The sequence below is a fragment of the Taurulus bubalis genome, assembly GCF_910589615.1.
Source record: "Taurulus bubalis genome assembly, chromosome: 14".
Taxonomy (NCBI): domain Eukaryota; kingdom Metazoa; phylum Chordata; class Actinopteri; order Perciformes; family Cottidae; genus Taurulus; species Taurulus bubalis.
In genome coordinates, this window is record NC_136602.1 from 4,252,562 (window position 1) to 4,271,745 (window position 19,184).

The 19,184-nt window shown below is 40.5% G+C and overlaps 2 protein-coding genes across 3 annotated transcripts in view; both read right to left on the reverse strand.

Annotated features, from left to right (window-relative positions):
- Positions 1-724: 724 nt before the first annotated feature.
- On the reverse strand, positions 725-3,256 carry LOC306747137 (uncharacterized protein). 2 transcript variants are annotated; one of them, XM_079230153.1, is made up of 5 exons: positions 2,900-3,256; positions 2,545-2,640; positions 2,256-2,316; positions 1,461-1,585; positions 725-852 (listed from the first exon to the last, which is right to left on the reverse strand). In XM_079230153.1, exons 1-5 carry the CDS (start codon positions 3,189-3,191, stop codon positions 824-826), a joined length of 603 nt encoding a protein of 200 aa, XP_079086279.1. In that variant the 5' UTR covers positions 3,192-3,256; the 3' UTR covers positions 725-823. The 2 variants fall into 2 exon arrangements, with proteins under 2 accessions (XP_079086279.1, XP_079086278.1); XM_079230152.1 differs by having other exon boundaries at positions 2,545-2,643.
- Positions 3,257-10,435: 7,179 nt separating this feature from the next.
- Positions 10,436-19,184, reverse strand: part of itsn1 (intersectin 1 (SH3 domain protein)) — a gene marked incomplete at its 5' end in the record, with an annotated part of 35,649 nt that continues 26,900 nt past the window's right edge. The window contains 15 exons of the mRNA XM_079229331.1: positions 10,436-10,791; positions 10,890-10,998; positions 11,267-11,331; positions 12,132-12,215; positions 12,311-12,393; positions 12,525-12,646; positions 13,568-13,648; positions 14,399-14,530; positions 14,785-14,868; positions 15,301-15,384; positions 15,474-15,572; positions 15,657-15,738; positions 15,872-15,973; positions 16,059-16,165; positions 16,886-17,007. Coding sequence (XP_079085457.1) covers positions 10,643-10,791; positions 10,890-10,998; positions 11,267-11,331; positions 12,132-12,215; positions 12,311-12,393; positions 12,525-12,646; positions 13,568-13,648; positions 14,399-14,530; positions 14,785-14,868; positions 15,301-15,384; positions 15,474-15,572; positions 15,657-15,738; positions 15,872-15,973; positions 16,059-16,165; positions 16,886-17,007 — 1,505 coding nt within the window. The 3' untranslated portion in view covers positions 10,436-10,642. The remainder of the gene's footprint in view (positions 10,792-10,889; positions 10,999-11,266; positions 11,332-12,131; positions 12,216-12,310; positions 12,394-12,524; positions 12,647-13,567; positions 13,649-14,398; positions 14,531-14,784; positions 14,869-15,300; positions 15,385-15,473; positions 15,573-15,656; positions 15,739-15,871; positions 15,974-16,058; positions 16,166-16,885; positions 17,008-19,184) is intronic.

The window sequence follows — 19,184 nt, forward strand, 5'->3', positions numbered from 1 at the left end:
AACGTGAACAACAGCTCTCTTCTCGTTTGATTTGTCCTATTTTATTTTATTCTGTCGTTCTCATTTGAGTAGCCGAATTATTTTAGAACATATTTTACATTAATTCATTACTCTGACGGGTCTTTTCTCAGACAAAATAAAGGACACACAATTATTTTAAAAACAATTCTCATTTTTTCAGGATGTACTTTGGCGCTGCGCTCATTTTTCTATTTTTTTGGGGGTGTGTGCATGTGTGTAACTGTGGTTGTGACTCACACCATCTCTGAGGGAGGCATCTGACTTGGCAAAGACTGCCTCTGTCACCGCACAGCATCCGCAGTGATGCCAAGAGAGAGAATGTCGAGACAAATATAGCCAAATGCAGGTAAGAGCAATAAATAGCAGAAAGAGGGAGAGTGTGAGACATGGAAACAGAGCGAGCTAGACAGATAAATAGAGCCAAATAGAAAAGGTTGACCTGACGGCTCCACCTGCTGTTCACCCAGGCCTGGACTGCTCTGAGACGCTTTAATTGCATTTTACACTAACACACACATCCTCAACATCTGAGAACACAAGACTACCTTAATAAAATAGAATATTAATAATATAATGCACTACTATCATTATTGCACAATAAAAACAAACAGCCAGGAATACATGTTCATTTTCTTTCTTTTTTATGGCAAATCACCTAAACAAACTTCCCGTGCTTCCTCTTATCTTTCTGTTCTCCGATGGAGTGAAATGTGAAATGGTAATGGAGGGGGAAGACAGAGGCGAAAGGCAAAAGGAGAAGGGGTTAAGGAAGAACACAAAGAGTGGGGGTAGGTGTCACGGATCATTTGGAGTCCTGGTCCAATTGAGGCTCTAAAGAGAAAACGGCACATGTCAGAAATGAAAGCATCATATTCCAGAGGTAAAAAAAAAGTACAAATCATAATCTCCATAAGGAATTAGATTATCAGACGTGATGTATGTCATTGTGATGCCTTTATGTTGTTGATGTTTTTCCTCTCATCCCTCCTGCAAAACTACACCGTGCACTGATCCAACAGGAAGTTCACCAATCCTATTCGTCATGTTGCCGTGAAGATGTTCATTTCAGAGCGCCATTAGAGATCAATATGTGAGGCCAAAATCCAATCCATATTTCAGAGTTTACAGGTTGTGATGTATATACTGATAACCTCTTTTTTTTCTCTTTCTTTTTTACATAAACAAACATTTTAGCTAATGTAATGTATGATTCTTCTAAAACACATCTTTGGCATTTCTCTATTGCAATTCTTTGTTGCCGACATTTACCAATAACTATAAATCTGTGATCAGCGTATTATCTCTTGGAAACTCCTTGTTATTGATGAGGACTGACAAGAACTTCATCCCGTCAGCATATATATATATATATATATATATATATATATATATATATATATATACACACACACACTCATAAGTCATACGTTCTCTCTCACCGGTGAAGGTGAACTGAGGGAAGCTGCTCAGGTCTCCTCCTCCATAAAGTCTCCGGAGCTTTGCCGTCTCCTCCGATAGGTATTTTTCATAGTCTGGCTCCGCCTCCAACAGTCCTCCATTCAACCTCCGAGGAGAGGAGATAGAAGATGGAATTTAATAAATGTCTCAACATCACATTTTCCTTCCAATATTCCATTCTAAACTTTTCTCCAGTTGTTTTTAAAACAAATGTTCTTCTTCTTTTCACCGCGACTATAACATAAGTGAATACTTGATTAATTAATTAATAATTATTTAACCTTTAGAAAAGGAAATCTCTTGAAATCCATCATCTGTTTTTTCAAGAGAGGCATGAAAATACTCAAAGTCACATTTGAACATTTATCACAATAAAATAAAAGCTAAAAGACTTGAAATAAATTCCATCCCTCCACATTTTAAACAGTTCACATGAAATCTCCTTTTTTTATTATTGTTAATTTGATGTCTGAATGATACGATGGCAGAAGCTATATTTTAAATATACATTTTAATTACCAACAGCATTCACAACCTTGTAACATTCAAAGCCGACACATTAAAAACTCAAGAGCCCTTCAAGAAATAGTTCAACAGTTTAGGAAATGTCTTTTTAAGAGTTAAATGAGTGGATCAATACCACTCTGCATGTGTTACATCCCAAAATGTTTGACCTTTTACTTTAACAAACCATATGGAATTGAACTGTGTCTTTTGGTATTTTAGGCACATTGAATATAATAAATAATCTAACCGGACACCTCTTTTGTCTCTACCTGCGCATGTTGTTGTATTCTTTCATCTTCTCCAGGAAGAGTCTCTGTACCGGATCTAAACCTGGAAATACGAGACAACAATACTATTAAAACCCAAAAATGTAACACCAGACAATGTTGATATTCGACAATTCTGCAAAACTTTAGTGATGTTTTTTTAAATGACTGCTAAGGGCCGAGGGTCTCACTGTGACGACATTTACTGATGCGTAGTATTTACTGACGTATGTTGGATTCACTTGTCCGATGTGACCTATGACCTTTGTCTGTATCTGCATGTGTATTTTACCTGCTTGCCCATCTTCTTTCCCCAAGGCTTCAGCCTCCTCCTCCTCCAGATCATCCGTCACTTCAGGTGCTGCATCGACGGGCCCGGCGGCAACCGCTGCTATGGTAACAACACAGGACAGAAGACTGATTCCACTTCATCTCAGCTTCAATCAACACGACCTGTTTCTGAAGTCTCCATCACAGGGTCGAAAAATGAATATTTCAACTAACTTTTAGCAAGAACGTAAAATAAATAGTATTTTAAAAACTATTCCTTTGAATTAGCGCGACTCAAAAAGTGAGAGCTTTTATCTACGACCACCTCCACCTTCTGCTCCTGCTAACGCCTCTTCACCTTCAGGAGTCCAACGTACCGTCCGAAGTATCCGATCTTACGGTCTCCAGACCGATCTGGTCTCCCGCTACAGGAGCAGGAAAGGAAAAGAGCAGCTCCTCTATCAGCGCCTCCATCTGCAGATCTTCAGCCAGAGACGGAGCCTCCGGCGTCTCTTCAGGCGGCGCCACGTCCTCCACCTCCGTCCTCTGCTCTCCGGCGACGATTTCGGCCGCTTCTTCCAGAAAATTCGTGGTTTCGCTCAGGGATTCCTTCTCCAGAGTTCCCAAGGAGGCTTCGACCTCCGCCAGAGTCACAGACTCCAGGCTCATGGCTTCAGAGATGGAATCCAGCGTTAAAAAGTCAGCCTCGGCCGTCTCCTCAACAACCGTCTCCTCGTCTATCGTGGTCCCAACTTCCACCGTCTCCTCCTTTGCCGGCGTGGCGGCTTCTTCCTCGAGCGCGTTCCTCGTTTCTCGCAGATCTTCGATTTCGAGACCTCCAACTTCTGCTTCCGCTAGAGTTATGGACTCCAGCGTCACGGCTTCTGCTCCGGCGGCTGGACTTGTGCTTACCGAGCGAGGAGTCTTGGGAGGAGCGTGACAGAAGAGCTCCTCCACCAACGTCCCACTTTCTCCTTCGAACTCTCGAAGGTCCTCCGACAAAGAGTCCCACTTCGAGAGCACGTCGGTTAAAATCTCACGCTCGTCTTCGCCTGAGCTCTCGGCTCCGATCTCCGTCTGGACCGACAGCTCCCGGACTCGTTTCTCCGCCTTTTCATCCAGAACCGATATTGTTTGGAGGAGCTCGTCGGTTTTGAAGGACGCCACCAGAAGCTGGTCCATGTGGAGCGTTACGGACTCCAAGGTCATCTCTTCAGACCGGTTCCCTTCCTCCTCCACTGCAGCACTTACCGATTCCACTGTGGATTCTATTGTGGGTTTGTTTTGCAAGGTCAAGGCTGCAGATGCTTCTGCATTTTGGATCAAGGCAGCGTGCGAGAGGTCGTCACCTGATTCAGTTTCCATTGCAGGCTCTATTGTACCTTCACAAACAGGAGAGGCCTCTACTGCTGGTTCTGTCGTGGTTTCTATCAAAGGTTCTTCCTCGGCAGCGCAAGAGAGGTGAACAGGACCCGAGTCTGTGCTTTTGGTTTCTACTTTCTGAGCTGCTAGGTCTACCGTGACGTCTATCGGAGGCTCTACTGGACCCTCAACAGCAGCAGCTCTGGTTTCTATTGTTCCCAAGGTGGAATGGCTGGCCTCTACTGGTGGTTCTATTGTGGTTTCTATCAAAGGTTCCTCTTCAGCAGCGTGCAAGAGGGTAACGGGACCCGAGTCTGTGCTGTTAGTCTGTACTGATAGAGCTGCCGTATCTGCCTCTATTGTAGCTTCTACTGAACCTTCAGCAACAGCCGATGTGTTCTCTAGCGTTTCCAGAAGAGGGGGGCATTTCTCAGACGCTGGTTCTACTGTGGTTTCTATTAAAGGTTCTACTGTCGGAGTGTGTGAAACGTCAACCCCTCCTGAGTCTGTGCTTTCGGTTTCTACTTCCCGAGCCGCTACGTCTATCGGAGGCTCTACTGGACCCTCAGCAACAGCAGCTCTGGTTTCTACTGTCCCCACGGTAAACTGGTTGGCTTCTACTGGTGATTCCACTGTGGTTTCTATCAATGGTTCTACTTTGGCACTGTAGGAAACGCCCGTGATTTTGGTTTGCACTTCTTCAGCTGGAGCTTCTACTGAAGGCTCTACTGGATGGGATAGGATGTGCTCCACTGGTGACTCTATTGTGGTTTCTATTAAGGGTTCTACTGAAGCAGCAGGAAAAGATGATGTCTCCTCCACCTCGTGGTCCGATAAGGGTTGTCGCGTGGAAGTTTCTACGCTGGTTTCTATTGTTTCCATCGAGGAGGTTGTAGCAACAGCCACACTGGAGAGACTACGAGCATCGACTTGTTTAAAACTAGAAGCGTCCGGCTCGGTCTTCGACAAAGGTGGAACGTTTGAGGCGGAGACATTCATTGAAGAGGCGGTGGGAGGTTTGGTAGGCCGAGCTGTAGGAGTTAGGGGAGAGGAGGAAGGAGGGAGGGAAAGGACATGGAGAGGAGAGAAAGGGGGACAAGTAAAACCACTCAGATATGGCAGGAACAAATCAGCGTTTGATGGGTTTAATTAATTAACAGTCCGATAAATCAACTGTCTTTCAGGCAGCTAAAGAGCTGGTTCCCCAAACTATGGGCATTTGTGTCGTTACACAAAATATACAAAACCTACTCCACTACGTCATAGAGTAGAAATAGAGGGAAATAAATAATCAAGGCTTCATTCTGACGACAGAACACCCCGAGTGCACTGATGTTTACCAACAGGTGGCGCTGTGCCCGGCCTGCGCTGGTTGAAGAGTTGCTCCAGGAGTTTAGCGATATCCACCGCCGGCTGCGGCTTGGCCTTCTCTGAAAACAGACAAGACAGAAAACACAGACTGAGAATGAAACCACTTCAATACAATGTCATCTTTGCAATAACATGTCACATATTATGAGAGAGGATTTCATTATTACACCGAGCAGTTTGTCAAGGAATAACCTGCGAAACCTTGAGTTACTGCTCTTACTGTTCAACTGAAGGAATAACATGTGAATAAAACAACTGGAGACTTAAAGAAATGTGTGTGTTTGTCTCACTGATGTGTGTCCTGCGCGGTGGTGGTTTTCTGTCCCATGATTTGGAGCTGAACAGTGCCGTCTGTGGCCTCCACACGACTCGGCACAACTCCCTTTGAATACACTGGAGACACACACACACACACACACACACACACACACACACACACACACACACACACACACACACACACACACGATGCACAGGGTGTCAGGTGCAGCTGGTGTCAGATGGCAAACTTGATTCTAGTTTTGAATAGTTAGATTTTCAGGAATTCATTGCTTCATGAACATATATGATCGTGTATTTGTCCACAGATGGTCCAGTCAATGGTTTATGTGTGTTTTAAAGGCGACTGTATACTTTTATTCCTTAGAGATTAATTTATAATAAAATAAAATAACCCTTTATTCGTCACACAGGATTACAGCAGCAAAATATCAGTAGAAAAAGAAGAGAAAAAAATAGAATAAACAGTAACCGTATCATAAATAAGTAACCCAGACTGAGTGGTTGGAGACATTATTGCACATATGAGGTGTTTATGATTATTTATATTGCACATGCATGAGTAATCTGCTGTTCTGTGTTTACTTTGAGTTATTTTGTGAAGGTGGCACGTGTAGGTCATTACATACTATTGCACATTCTTAATGTACTTACACATAATCCTGTTCCTCTTCTGGACAAAGCAGCAGCCATGATTGTTTAAATAAAATACAGTAATATAAAGTACAACAGTGTAACTCTGGTGGTGAAGAGCAGGGTCGTCAGGTCGCTGAGAGGAAGAACTGAATGTCCTGAAGCTCTCCGTCCTCCACCATGACACCGCTTCTCTCGTTCAGGAAACACGGGAATGTTTTAACAGGTAAATAAAATGCACAAAAAGCAAATCAACGAGTCGTAATGAATTTAGCGAGCTGATCTAAAAAAAACAAAAAACATTTCCGGTGTCGACTTGAACGGATTAAATCGACTTCTACCCGTTTGTTTGTTTGTTTGTTTGCTAGTAAACGTGTTTGTGTTTAGAAGAGCAGTGTTTTTATAGCTTTACGACGATCGTTACGTAAAACTTTAAATCCTCCAAAGACTGGCGTCAAGGCACCACAGAAGAAGACCAACGGGTTTCCGGCCACGAATATCAAAATAAAAGCATTGACGACTAGCTCTTTTTGACAAATGACTGGTTCATAACATACATTTAACTAAGTTGACATATATTAAATCATTTAAAGTAATAATGAAGAATTAAAACTTGTTTAAATGTTTAATAATGCATAATCAGCATTTAAATAAATAAATTCAAGTCAGAATGCTTTTATTTTGAAGTCAGCGATGGCTAACTTCCGGCCTTTGAGGCTAAATGTGTCCGTCTTGACGCAGATTGTTTGGTCAAAGACCACGCCCCCTTTTCACTGCACGTGGCAGCGCAACACAGCAATAACAATGCTCTCAACAGCTTCAGCACCTGTTTGTTTTTAACGTCATACCGAAAGGACCATTTCCAGATGAAAGTGAACGGGTGGGATAGGACTATGTCATGGGCTCATACAGACAGCAGCAGGTAATAGTCTGGGCCCAAGCTGCTGTGGCTCTATGTAACACAACCTCTGTGAGTCCCTTTTTTTAGCCATATGGCCTCCAGGGTTCACTGTCATGTCAGTCAGAGTTGACCCTGGTTGGAAATGGACATCAACAGAAACACAACCGGCTCATTTGTTTTGCGGCGTTAAGACGACGAAACAACTGCTGCAGAAATGTGAAACACTGAAGGTCATCAGGGTGAAATAAAAAGGATTAGGGGCATCTTAAAATTACACACACACATCAGATTTATACTTTTTTTTTCTTCTTTTTTTTAAATAAGAACTAAACTTCCAGAACACATCTTTCATTCATAATAATGCACATGCGTCTTTGATATTGAGAATCCTGTTTTGCATAATTTAGGTATATCCTATATTATAATTTTTATTATGTCCTTTGTTTGATTTTAACTTGAAATATAATAAACACAAACTCAATCTGCTCGAATTCTCTATCAAGTAAAGCGAAAAAATAAAGAAGCGTTCGAAAGTTTTAACGGCCCTTTTTCAGGTTCAATGAAACCTTTTTACATCAAATTGTTTAATTTAAACAGATTTTAAGAGGATTTTCTCAGAAAAGAACAATAAGAGAGAAAGTCAGACAAAATAAATATAATCCCGTGATGAAGACAGTTGATAATCTTTGCACTCAAACCAAATTATTTGCCACATCGACACAGTCTCGACTCAAATCTTGGTCCAACCGAAGTTTATTCTGAACATTGAAAGACAACAAAGTACATCTTCTTCTTCTACAGTGATAATTAACAGCATCGCCTCCATCGCCCCCATATATTAACTCTCAGATAGCAGTAGTATTATACACAACCTGGAAGGTAGACAGTGAGAACGGGTTCAAACTGGATTAGTTTCAGTACAGTCTGGGGAGGAGGGGGTTTACAGGGATGAAGGACAAATTCATCATCATCATCATCATCATCATCATCAGCTTCAGTCTGGGGAAACACAAACATTCGTTCAAGCTGCTGCAACTGGCCGAGCCTCGCTGACTCCTGATCGGACAGTGGCTGGTCACGAAGGTAACTGTTGGTTAAAAAAAAACGACTAGCTGATTTTTTAAATTTTTTTTTAATACCTGTCCAAGTAGCTAGCGAACGCGTCTAAAAGCGCTACCGCACGGGCGGCCATTTTGAATACTCGCATCGGGAAAGACGGACGCCGCCTTCAAAGTAACTCCTGAGATAATTCAGTAAATGATATGCTTCAAAATTAATTGGCGTGATTTTTTTTACAACAATAACAAATAAAACCATAACTTTATCCCGCTCCACTTTCTTTTTTTTATTTTAAATGTTAGCTTTTCTTTTTGGCATAACACGCCCCCCGAGTGAAGGCACCGGAAAATACGCAAAGCTATACAAACAGTTAAATTCCACTTTCTAGACAAATAGGAAACTACAAACACCGGAAGAGGGATTAGTTCACGTTTCAATAACGTCAAATATTTCGACCTAGCTGAATCGGTGCAGCGCAAAGCTAAACTAGTTAGCCGCCTGCCGCCGTTATATCTTTTATTCTGAATGTTGGTAGATAATCTGAAGTTTTCAGCACTGAAACATTTTAAAAAGGTAAAGACTGAAGATAATCTATATTTTATTGATGCTACTAGCAAGGATTGTCTGTGTTTATCTCCGAAAAACATCAGTGAGCCACACTGTCGTCCCTTCACTACCGAATGTGTATTAATCCGCCGCTGAAAGTAGTCCCCCGCAAATGCTCCATTTCCTCCTATTAAGAAGCATTTTAAAATACAGTGCAATAAAAAGTAAACAAATATTCGTTTCTCCATTTCATACGTTAGATATTTGTGACGTTTTTTTTTTTGACTATTCAAAATGGCCGCTGTGAAACATTGTTCAGACGAGTGTGTGTGTGTGTTCTAAAAGTGCTGGGAGTGCCGACGCACAGTAAAACCTTTTTTATTTTTTTACACTGAGCTTCCTCTGGGTTTGAGTGTGCATTTTTTTCTAAAAGGCTGTTCCTATAAAACACAACGTAGTACCTAGCGTGTTCTCGGGCCCCCGACACCCGGTTCACCTGCATAGCGACGGCCACTGCGACGCAACAATACAACGCAAAAACTACGATCCCCTTATGTGCGTCCAACGTCACGGAAAACAAGAAGAATCAAGACTTTCTTCTCGACAGTACCTCGATTGAAATTAGCTGTTCCAGCAATACTATTATTATTGTTATTATTATTATTATTATTATAATACAGGTAAAAGGGACATTTTTATGTGATTTTACACCGGACACTTGTCACACATTGGGAGAAAATCTGTCTACATTTTCCGCTTCTTAGCATCGTTTATTAAACCTGTACATATTTCGCTTCTCTTTTTTTGTTTGTGATGATGAGGAAAATGTTCAGTGAATGTTTAAAACAGATGGGAAAGTCAAAAAGTCCCTTTAGATGCAGAGTCCTGCAGCTGAAAGCCTGAGGAGTTTAACTTAAGACTCAGAGAGCGTTTGTAAGACTTGACGTTAAAAAAAAACAAAAAATGTACCTTTTAATTAGGCGTCCACCGAGACACTCGCACACATCATTCACACCAGCCGCCTGTCACACACTCACACACACACACACACACACACACACACACACACACACACACGGGGGTCTGGGTTCGTTGGGGCTAAAAGGAGGGATTGTCACTGGAGTGTCTGATGAAGCAGAGGAAGAGATAACATTTAAAAGACCCGGCTGATCTCCAAGAGGACCGGACTGGATTGAATGGACTAAAAGGTGGACTGGACCAGACTGTAGGCAGGACAAGACGTGGACTGGATTTAACTGGACTGGACCGCAGTAGAACCGGGTCGTGGAGCTCAACTACAATCTCTCACCGGAGAACCAGCAGTTCAAGAAATGGCTTTAAAAGCAATAAAATACAATTTTAAGATGGTGAAGTGTTTGTAAGACATTTGGAGAGTTTAAGAGAATATTAAGAAGAAACACGGGTTTGTAGATTTGGAGATTTTGTGCTATTTTGCTTCCCCAACATGGAAAGAAGACAAAATAGATATTTAGGTGTTTTATTTTATTTCTTTGTCTGTTTGCTGTCAGTAGGTTTCTCCTAAATTAACCAGAAGTTACCATTACATAATTCCTCGATACATAATCAAACGTAACATTTTAGGCCACTTTGTAATACAAAAGATTATTGTCTTAATGTCAGTAGTCATCTGGGGAAGTTTCATGTTGATATCTATTAGTTGAATATTTTACCCCATTCACCTCCCGTGAAAAAAACGTACGATTTTTTAAAACAGTGTTTTGGAAAGAGGACAATCTGCACATGTTTGACGTTACTAGTTGTTTTCATTCTATAATAGGAGGTGCAAATTTCCAAATTTACTCAAACCAAATGAAGAGAATCCAGTCCGGTCTAATCCAGTCGGTCTAATCCGGTCTAATCCAGTCCCGGTCCTCGTCATATCTCTCTTAGATCCTTTTTTTCGTCCAATCCGGCCCCGGTAGGATCCTGTCCAGGTTTCTTTTTTCTTTTAGGGTTCCTCAAACAGCTGGAGGTCCAGCCGGACCACGATCTCTCCCGTGGGAACCTCGTGGAGCAGCAGCCGCTTGGTGATCGGTCCTTTAGAGCCCTGGTCCTTCTTTATTTCAGCCAACCGGATCTCCGTCCTGCCCAGGAAGTCTGGTGGGAAGTCATGAGAGAGAGAACATAGATATATGAAATAGAGTGATTCATCTCTGGTGGTGGAGCTGAAGGAACTTCAGAGAGTTGGGACTGACCGTCGGGTGAGAACTGGTCTCGTTCAAACACAGTGACACACAGGACGTCCTGTTCAAGGTCCTTTATAAAAAACTGACAGTTGGAGTTCCACTTCGGATTCAATGTGTCCTTCAGGGAGAGACAAGCGTCATTTACTAATAATAATAACAACAGACATATCTATTTTCAACACAGAAATTGATTAAATTACTTTATAAACAGTTTTAATTAGACAATGGAACTTCAAACTAAGAGAAGAGAAGAAATGGTTTCAGTGTTTTTTACAAACTGGTTTATTTGTCTCTGATGGAGAATAAGTGACGGAAGAGAAATGATAAAAATGTCTCTTAATCTTTTGACAATAATGGAACAGTACTAAATAATATAAAAAACACACCTGTAATGTTTTTGTGATATGGCACTGTGAACCCATGGTTACCTCACAGTATGGGTTACTTTTACCTGCAAAGACACACAAACAGGTATATATATATATATATATATATATATATATATATATATATATATATATATATAATATTAACAGAGGACCACAAACAGTTACTACTTCAGAAACTAGACGATTGAAAGAGAACTTTCACTCTTGGTCGGTTCAGTTTATTTTGGTTGTTTTCAACTTATTAAACTCAAATACATATGAAAATAAGAACAAACAATAACAAATTATTACTCTTGAAAAAGTGAAAAACCCAAAGCAATTTCATGCTGATCGAAGCCTCAGCTTACTTATTACACACTTATTACTCATTATTTACACTCTGAAAATAATTAAAACAAAATAAGATTTTTTATTATAAATACCACAAAAACGTCTCCAATTTTTCCATTTGTTAATCATAACATTTTTTATATTCATTTTATTATATTCTCATTTCCTTTTCAAAACATTTCACAAATTAACTCCTTCGCCTGTTAAACATCTTTGTTTTGCATTTGTTACAACAACATTTGTTAACAACAATCCTCTTAGTTCAAACTGACTCACGTTTTGTATCCTGGATAAAGTCGACAACATATTTTTTTTTTTACTTACTATTTTTGACTATATGAATAATAATAAATTAAAATAAAAAAAAAATACATATTTTAGGTGCGGACACAGAATTTACGTCACAATTTGGGTGAAAACATACCGTATTAAAATATTTCTGCTAAATGAAGCGTTCTCAGCGATCTCGTGTGTGTGTGCGTGTGTGTGTGTGTGTGTGTGTGTGTGTGTGTGTGTGTGTGTGCGCGCGTACCGTGGGAGCGACAGGGCTTGAGCTCGATCCCCTCCACGATGTTGACCATCAGTCTGCCGATGCCCGTGGCTCTCTGGGAACGAACTGAGACACAAACAAATTAATCCGTGAAACCTTTTGATTTACTTCTTTTCTTTTGGCCAAAACGTTCTGGACGGTAAATCAAAGACGTCAGACACCTAGATACGCCTTCTCCCTCTTCTTCTTCTCCGTCTCTATGAAGAGTTCTGAAGCCGCTTTGATCTTCTGAACCCAGGCCGTCCTGCAAACACACACACACACACACACACACAGTCCCCGACAGACATGTTGAGCCCAGAGACAATACAGATCCATCAGATGACTTAAACCCCCGAGCAGTGCAGCGTCGCTCAGAGCGTTCTTCAGCGCTACCGTTCGTTGATGCTCTCGGCTCGGAGCGTGTAGACGCGGTCGATGTGCGAGATGTGGAACAGCGGCTCGTCTCCTGACGGGTCCGTCGGCAGCTTCACCAGCACCTCGTTCAGGAAGATCGGCTGAGGAGGAGAGAAGAGCACGGAAAGCATTTAACGCAGCGGCCGTGCGTTCAAGATACTTTATACACTTTGAGCACCGAAATCTGCAGGTTTCCGCAAAAAAAAAACTGTAAAAAATACCTAAATAAAATATTAAGTGTAAAACATCTGACAAGAAATAGTCCTTTCAAAATAAGAATACAAGTAATTAACCATGCACCTGCAAAGAAAGACCAAACATAAACAAACAGATTAAGTAAGTAAATAAGTTAAAAAAAAAGGAAGTTTTAACTGACATATTTCATTTTTATTTAAATAACACGACCTGCCTCCTTATTTATGCTTTTTGTTACTGAAGCCAGAAGACAACGCAGACACATTATTTTACGCCATTTCTTCTACTAGCTAACAATTAGATTATTTTGTAGGAATGCAGATCATTTGAGCAAATAAATTATACAATTATTTTATTGATGCAATTTGTTGTCGTCTATTTAATGTGAATTGTTTTTATATTATTTAAATTTTTTGCTGTTGTTTATTTTTTTAAGTCTATTAAGTTTTTTGTGGTGGAACTTTTTCTTGGCTTTATTTAAAATCTCAATGGCTAAATAAAGCTTAAATAGAAAATATTATATTGTATACATTTTTAATATTATAAATATTTAAAAAATGATTTAACAATATTTCAATGTTTGGAAACAATACATAAAAACTATTTTTAAATAAAAGATACATTTACAGTCGAGCAGCAATTAAAATATGCAATACATTGAATGGATTAAAAATAAATGTGATGATGCAATAAATTAACTTAATGAGTGAAGGACCTGCAGACGACCCGTTCAAACAGTGGGAGAGTGTGTGAAGGCTTGCGTGTGTGTGTGTGTGTGTGTGTGTGTGTGTGTGTGTGTGTGTGTGTGTGTGTGTGTGCGTTCTCACCGTCTTGTACATGCGGTACTGCAGGTGTGTTTTGGAAGAGAAGACTTTGTCCGAGCCCGACGAGCCCAGAGGTTTGGTCACCTGGAGAGGAACCAAGACAAAGAAGGATTCTGATTATTCACTGCAGTAAAAGTACTAATACTACCAATACTACCTTCTAAGTACTTGTATTGCAAAACAAATGCCCCTCATCAGTGCGATGATATTATACTTGACATTACTAGATGGTATATTTTTTGGTATACATTTCTATAACTGGTGTTTAATTCATGTTAGTTAAGGATTTGTCTTGTTTTTTTTCTATTAAGATTATTTAGTTTTATATTAATTTTCTCCTCAGAGACTTTTTTAATGACATTATGTTTTTCTATTCTTCAGAATTTATTCATGAAGTTTATTTAATTTTAATAATTTATATTTTATATATATATATATATACACTGTATATATTTTTTATTTTTTTATTTAATTTTATCATTGATTATTCCATTTCATCATTTTAATCAGAATTGAGGGAGACCCGTGATATAAGTATTTTAGGTTCCCTAATTATTATTATTTTCTTATTTCATTGTTGGTCATTGCTAATCTTTATAAATACATTTATATATTTATATATTTGCACCTGTTTATCACGACTGTACTTGTGTAGATTATTCTTTACCTTTATCTGCACGGCTTCCTATAGAAAGAGACTAAAGCTGAATCGTTTGTTTTAATCTTCACCAAACTGGTCGAGCATTTTAAAAAGAAAGTAACTGCAGCGACGACCGTTCCCTGTGCGGTGTGGTGGAAGTGGAAGTGGAGGTGGAAGTGGAAGCGTGAGGTCACCTGCGTCAGCAGCAGGAAGTCGTTGAACAGGAAGCCGTACAGCTCCTTGCTGCTCTTGGCTTTGAACAGCTTCCCGCTGTGGAGGAACTTCCTGGGACCCAGACAGTTGGTGACGGAGTTGAACACCAGTTGCTGAAGGACAGAGACGGACGAGGAGATTATTCTCCAACGGCGAGGACTGAACATGTCAAACATCACGATTAACACCAAACATCCTCAATTTAAATGACTGATGGGATTAAATCATGTTTTAATAACGAGGCTGCTGCCATTTTGTTGCAGTTGTTCTAGAAAACTGAGAGTTATTAGCCAACCTACCCTGCATAAATGAAGGCAAACCAGTGTGTGTGTGTGTGTGTGTGTGTGTGTGTGAGAGAGACCGTTACCTCAGACAGGCCTTCACACTGGACGTGAGCCTGAATCCACTCCAGACGATCCGAGTTCTCCTTCTCCCTGACGCCCTCATTCACCTACACACACACACACACACACACACACACACACACACACACACACACACACACACACACACACACACACCAATTATTATACAAACTAATAATGGCAAAATCTTTCATCACAATATCAAGATAGCGATACCACCACCATCACCATAATACACATAACTAGTAATTATATTATTTAATAGTAAATAGCCACATAGTTTTCTTGTGTAAATTACATACTTATTCCAAATACTTTTAGTAATTTTAGTAATTGTGTCTCACAATATTTCGCGACATGTTTCAGGAGACATGTTTTTTTTCCTGCTTTTTCTGTAACTTAATGCTCATTTAATGTTTCCAGCTTACAGCTCAGTTTAATGTAGAGTTAGAGTGTGTGTGTGTGTGTGTGTGTGTGTGTGTGTGTGTGTGTGTGTGCGTGTGTGTGTGTGTGTTCACCTGTGAGCACAGCTCCTCTGCTTTCTCCAGAGCAGCTTTCAGATGGCTGTTGTCCGGATGCGACTCCGGAGTGTTTTCTATGATCTGCAGCAGCAGGAGGGGAATTAAAAACATTTAGAAGACATTTCAAAACGTCTCAACTCGTCCTCCAGGTTTTTCTCCGCCTCACGTACGTTCTTGATGATGAGCGGGTAGCGCGTGACTCTCTGCATGGGTTTGAGCAGGAAGCTGGACAGAGGCATGCCTTTACACCCGGGGTCCATCGCCAGCCTCTGACGGAGGAGAAAAAAAAATATCTAAATATCATCTATAAAACGCTGGGTGAACCTTATTCATGCGTCTGTGTATTTTTGAACCTTCAGGAAGTCTTTGATCTCGGGGTTGTCGTCGGTTTTCTGCTGAATCAGCGTGGCTCCGTTCAGCTGACACGAACAGAACCTGAACACAAACGCACGCGATAACACAAAAAAAAAAAAAAAAAATCAGATTTAGGAATCGACAACATTTACATTGTAGCGGTTTTGTGAAGACAGAGCTGCGAGCGGCCAGATGAAGAGATGACAGACGGAACCTGATGTATGGCTGCATGTGAGGCAGCTGGTTGGTCAGGATGTCACCAATCATCTTCACGGGCATCCGGTCGCCCGACATCTTCTTCCTCACTCTCAGAGCCCTGCAGGGGGAGAGAGAGGCATGATGGGAAATGTGGTCTTTTTTTTGTTCCTATTTGAATATGCGCTCGCTGCGTTTCTCCGTACTTGAGCAGTTTGATGTTGCACATGATGAGCTCCTTCCAGTTGACGAAGATCATGGCCACCTCCTTCTCCGTCAGCAGCTCGCACTCCAGCAGAGGTTTCTGGAAGATCTACACACACACACACACGTTACCACACATTTCACCAATATTAAAGCAGAAACACAGATTTGTTTTCATATTTTTTTGTATTTTACTTAAAAATCTGTTTCATACTTCCAATCCCAATACGGTAAAGCTGTCGTTTAGTACTTGATTCTTGATAAAAGTAGTTTTTTAATTATTTGTTTTACAAAAATTAGCACTTGAAGCAAATTGCAAATGTTTCACGCCGATTTCCGGCAAAATAAAATGTATTTTTGTTTCCTGTTCTGATACAAAAGTCTCAATCTCGATGCTGCGTGGCGACATAATAAATAAATAATAAATAAATAACCAAAGTGGAAAATGTGCTGCATTACACATCGTTTATAACAGTGGTCATCATATGGGGTACTTGAGATTTAAATAATATATATATAAAATGTGCATAAATTAAAAAATCCTTTAAAAATAGTTATTTCATAAATATTCAATAACATATAAGTGTAATTTCTTAATCTGAATTGTATATATTCTATATTAAATCAGACACTGATGGCACAGCGCTGTGTATATTACATTGTTTTTTGGTTAGGTGGTACTTGGCTAAAAGAACATTCCACAGGCGGTACATCACTGAAAGAAGGTTTAGAACCAGTGGTTCATACAATAAGGGATCCGTGTGCTCATCCGTGTGCTCATCCGTGTGCTCATCCGTGTGCTCATCCGTGTGCTTATCCGTGTGCGTACCTCCGTGACGAGCTGCAGGTCGTTGACGTAGTTCTCCTCGGTGACGATGAGCTCGTGGATGTAGCCCTGCCTCTTCCTCTCCGTGGGGCTCAGCATGTCCAGCAGGTGGAGGTCAGCGCACCCTGAGGAGACAAAAGGTCACGCACGCTAGCCGTCAATCAGACATCCCGACGCCCGCAAAAAAAGATTCAATAAGAAATAAACATCCATCATACCTGTGTTCACACGTCAGCAACGCAAGACGTACCTGAGAGTGGAACGTCTGCAATGTGAGTGATTTTATGTGTTTCTTTCATTAAGATGTCCAAAATATATGTAGACGTGTGAAGTTAAAGAGGGATGTCTATTAAAAGTGGATATTTTTGACGTCTTAATAGACGAAGAAGCTTCCAAACACGGCTTTAGATTTGACTCTGAAACTGCACTTAACAACAGTGTGGTATTTATGAAGATATTTATCACTTTTATTATCAAATAAATAAATAGTTGGAGGCTTTTTTACAAGTTATTATGAACTCAGATATGCTGTGGAATCAGTTGATTTTGCCCCAACAATAAAAAGCTATATTATTATATATTATTGCCTTATAAAACTTTTTTTTTAAAGCTGAAAACAGCTTCAAAGATGCTCAAGATTGATTAAAAATACTGATAAATTTAGCTTTAAGTCATTTAGCTCGCTATTGACAAACTTAATACATGTATTTAAAAAAATATATGTATTTAACAAACCATTAAAAGAGGCCTATACATGTTAAATTAAAAACTTGATCAACAAATGCTAGTTAAACAGGAGGCGTCTTTACATTTAAGACAGATACCGTGTACATTACGCGTGTGTGTGTGTGTGTGTGTGTGTGTGTGTGTGTGAGAGAGAGTAACAAGGCCGCAGTCTGTCTCAGAGCATTTAATCATCAGGACCAGTCAGATTCAACCGCTTTCATTAAAATCTTCACCAAATAAAAACCTCGGGACATTTCGGCGTTTTCTTTTTTTTTACCGTCACGGTAACGACGGCAACATTCGGCACATTTCATTCGCTCATTCAAGTATCCTGTTCGTTCCTTTGTGTATCCGTCTGACCATTCATTCATGCATCGCTTTCACTCGCTCCACACCGAGTGCGGTCTCGTTACATTTTGGCCGTTAATCCGTTCATCAGAGCTGCTATTTATAATCCACATGAAGCATCAACCGTCATCATTCATTAGATTAACTATAAAAATCATACAGAGCTTTTATTTATGCTTTTAAACAAACCAGACTGGACCAGAGCCATGCTTCAGAGCAAACCGTGTGTGTGTGTGTGTGTTAAGATATTAAAAAGACATGTTTAAAAACTCAAGTTTTCTAGCTGGAGTCTGGTCTGCTCCCACCTGCAGCCACTGGGGAGAGCGATGGCTGCAGGTGGGAGCGTTGCCGCGGTAACAGGCATCATCAGGACGTGTCATGTGACTGCACGGCTCTGGTCCCGTCGGCTCTTTGTTCCTAAAATACTCGCTCCGACCGCGACGACGTCTCGAACCGCCGGTTCCCCAAACTGTGAGGCGGCCGGCGGCCCGTCGCCCAATCGGAGACCTCCGCCTCCAATACTGACACACTCGAGGAGCCAATGGGATCCAAGCAGGTTAATAACAATGACAATAATAATAATAATAATAACAACTCTATTGCTTGTTGTATACAAAAAAAAGAAAAATCACAATACTGTCATCTGGGTAAACAAAAACAACACAAATCTGATATGGCCACCGTCATAACACTCGTCTGTTGCTGTGGGAAAAATGCAAAACATACACCGGGATGGTAACAGATAATGTACAGTATATATATATTTATATTATTTGAAAGTGAGGCTATGTTGTCGTTAGTTTTCACAGTCAGTCATATGGTAAAATATGACATGAATGAGCTGTAAAGATCGGAAGCTAAAGACATTTAATGTGTTCGGTGTTCGACTGGCAAACTTAAAATCAGCCGTTTTGTGCATGAAGTCTGGTGACGACGAGCTAAAACCCTTAAAAAAAAGGTGCATCACAGTGTGGAAAAAGGAGGTAAAGCTCAAATTATAGATATAAAAAATATTATATCACTAGTTTGTGAAGTTGAGCCACAACGACAAAACAGCTGAGCTATTTTTTAAAAAAGGACGAGTTCGTCATTTTTGGGAAATATGCTTAATTGGCTTTCTTGTGAGACGTGGAAATCAACGTCACTCCCGAAGGCGATTAGCTTAGCTTAGCATAAAAACTGGAGGCAGGGGACATTAGCTCACCTGGCTCCTTCCAGAGCTCCGAAA

Bases quoted from the DNA above. Each gene is read 5' to 3' on its own strand.
- LOC306747137 (XM_079230152.1), bottom strand. From the start codon at position 3,191: ATGAGCCTGGAGTCTGTGACTCTGGCGGAGGTCGAAGCCTCCTTGGGA. The intron at 2,644-2,899 runs GTACGTTGGACT...TTGTTACCATAG, and splicing joins AAGATCGGATACTTCGGACG to CAGCGGTTGCCGCCGGGCCC. The intron at 1,586-2,255 runs GTAGAGACAAAA...CTCTCCTCGGAG, and splicing joins GAATACAACAACATGCGCAG to GTTGAATGGAGGACTGTTGG.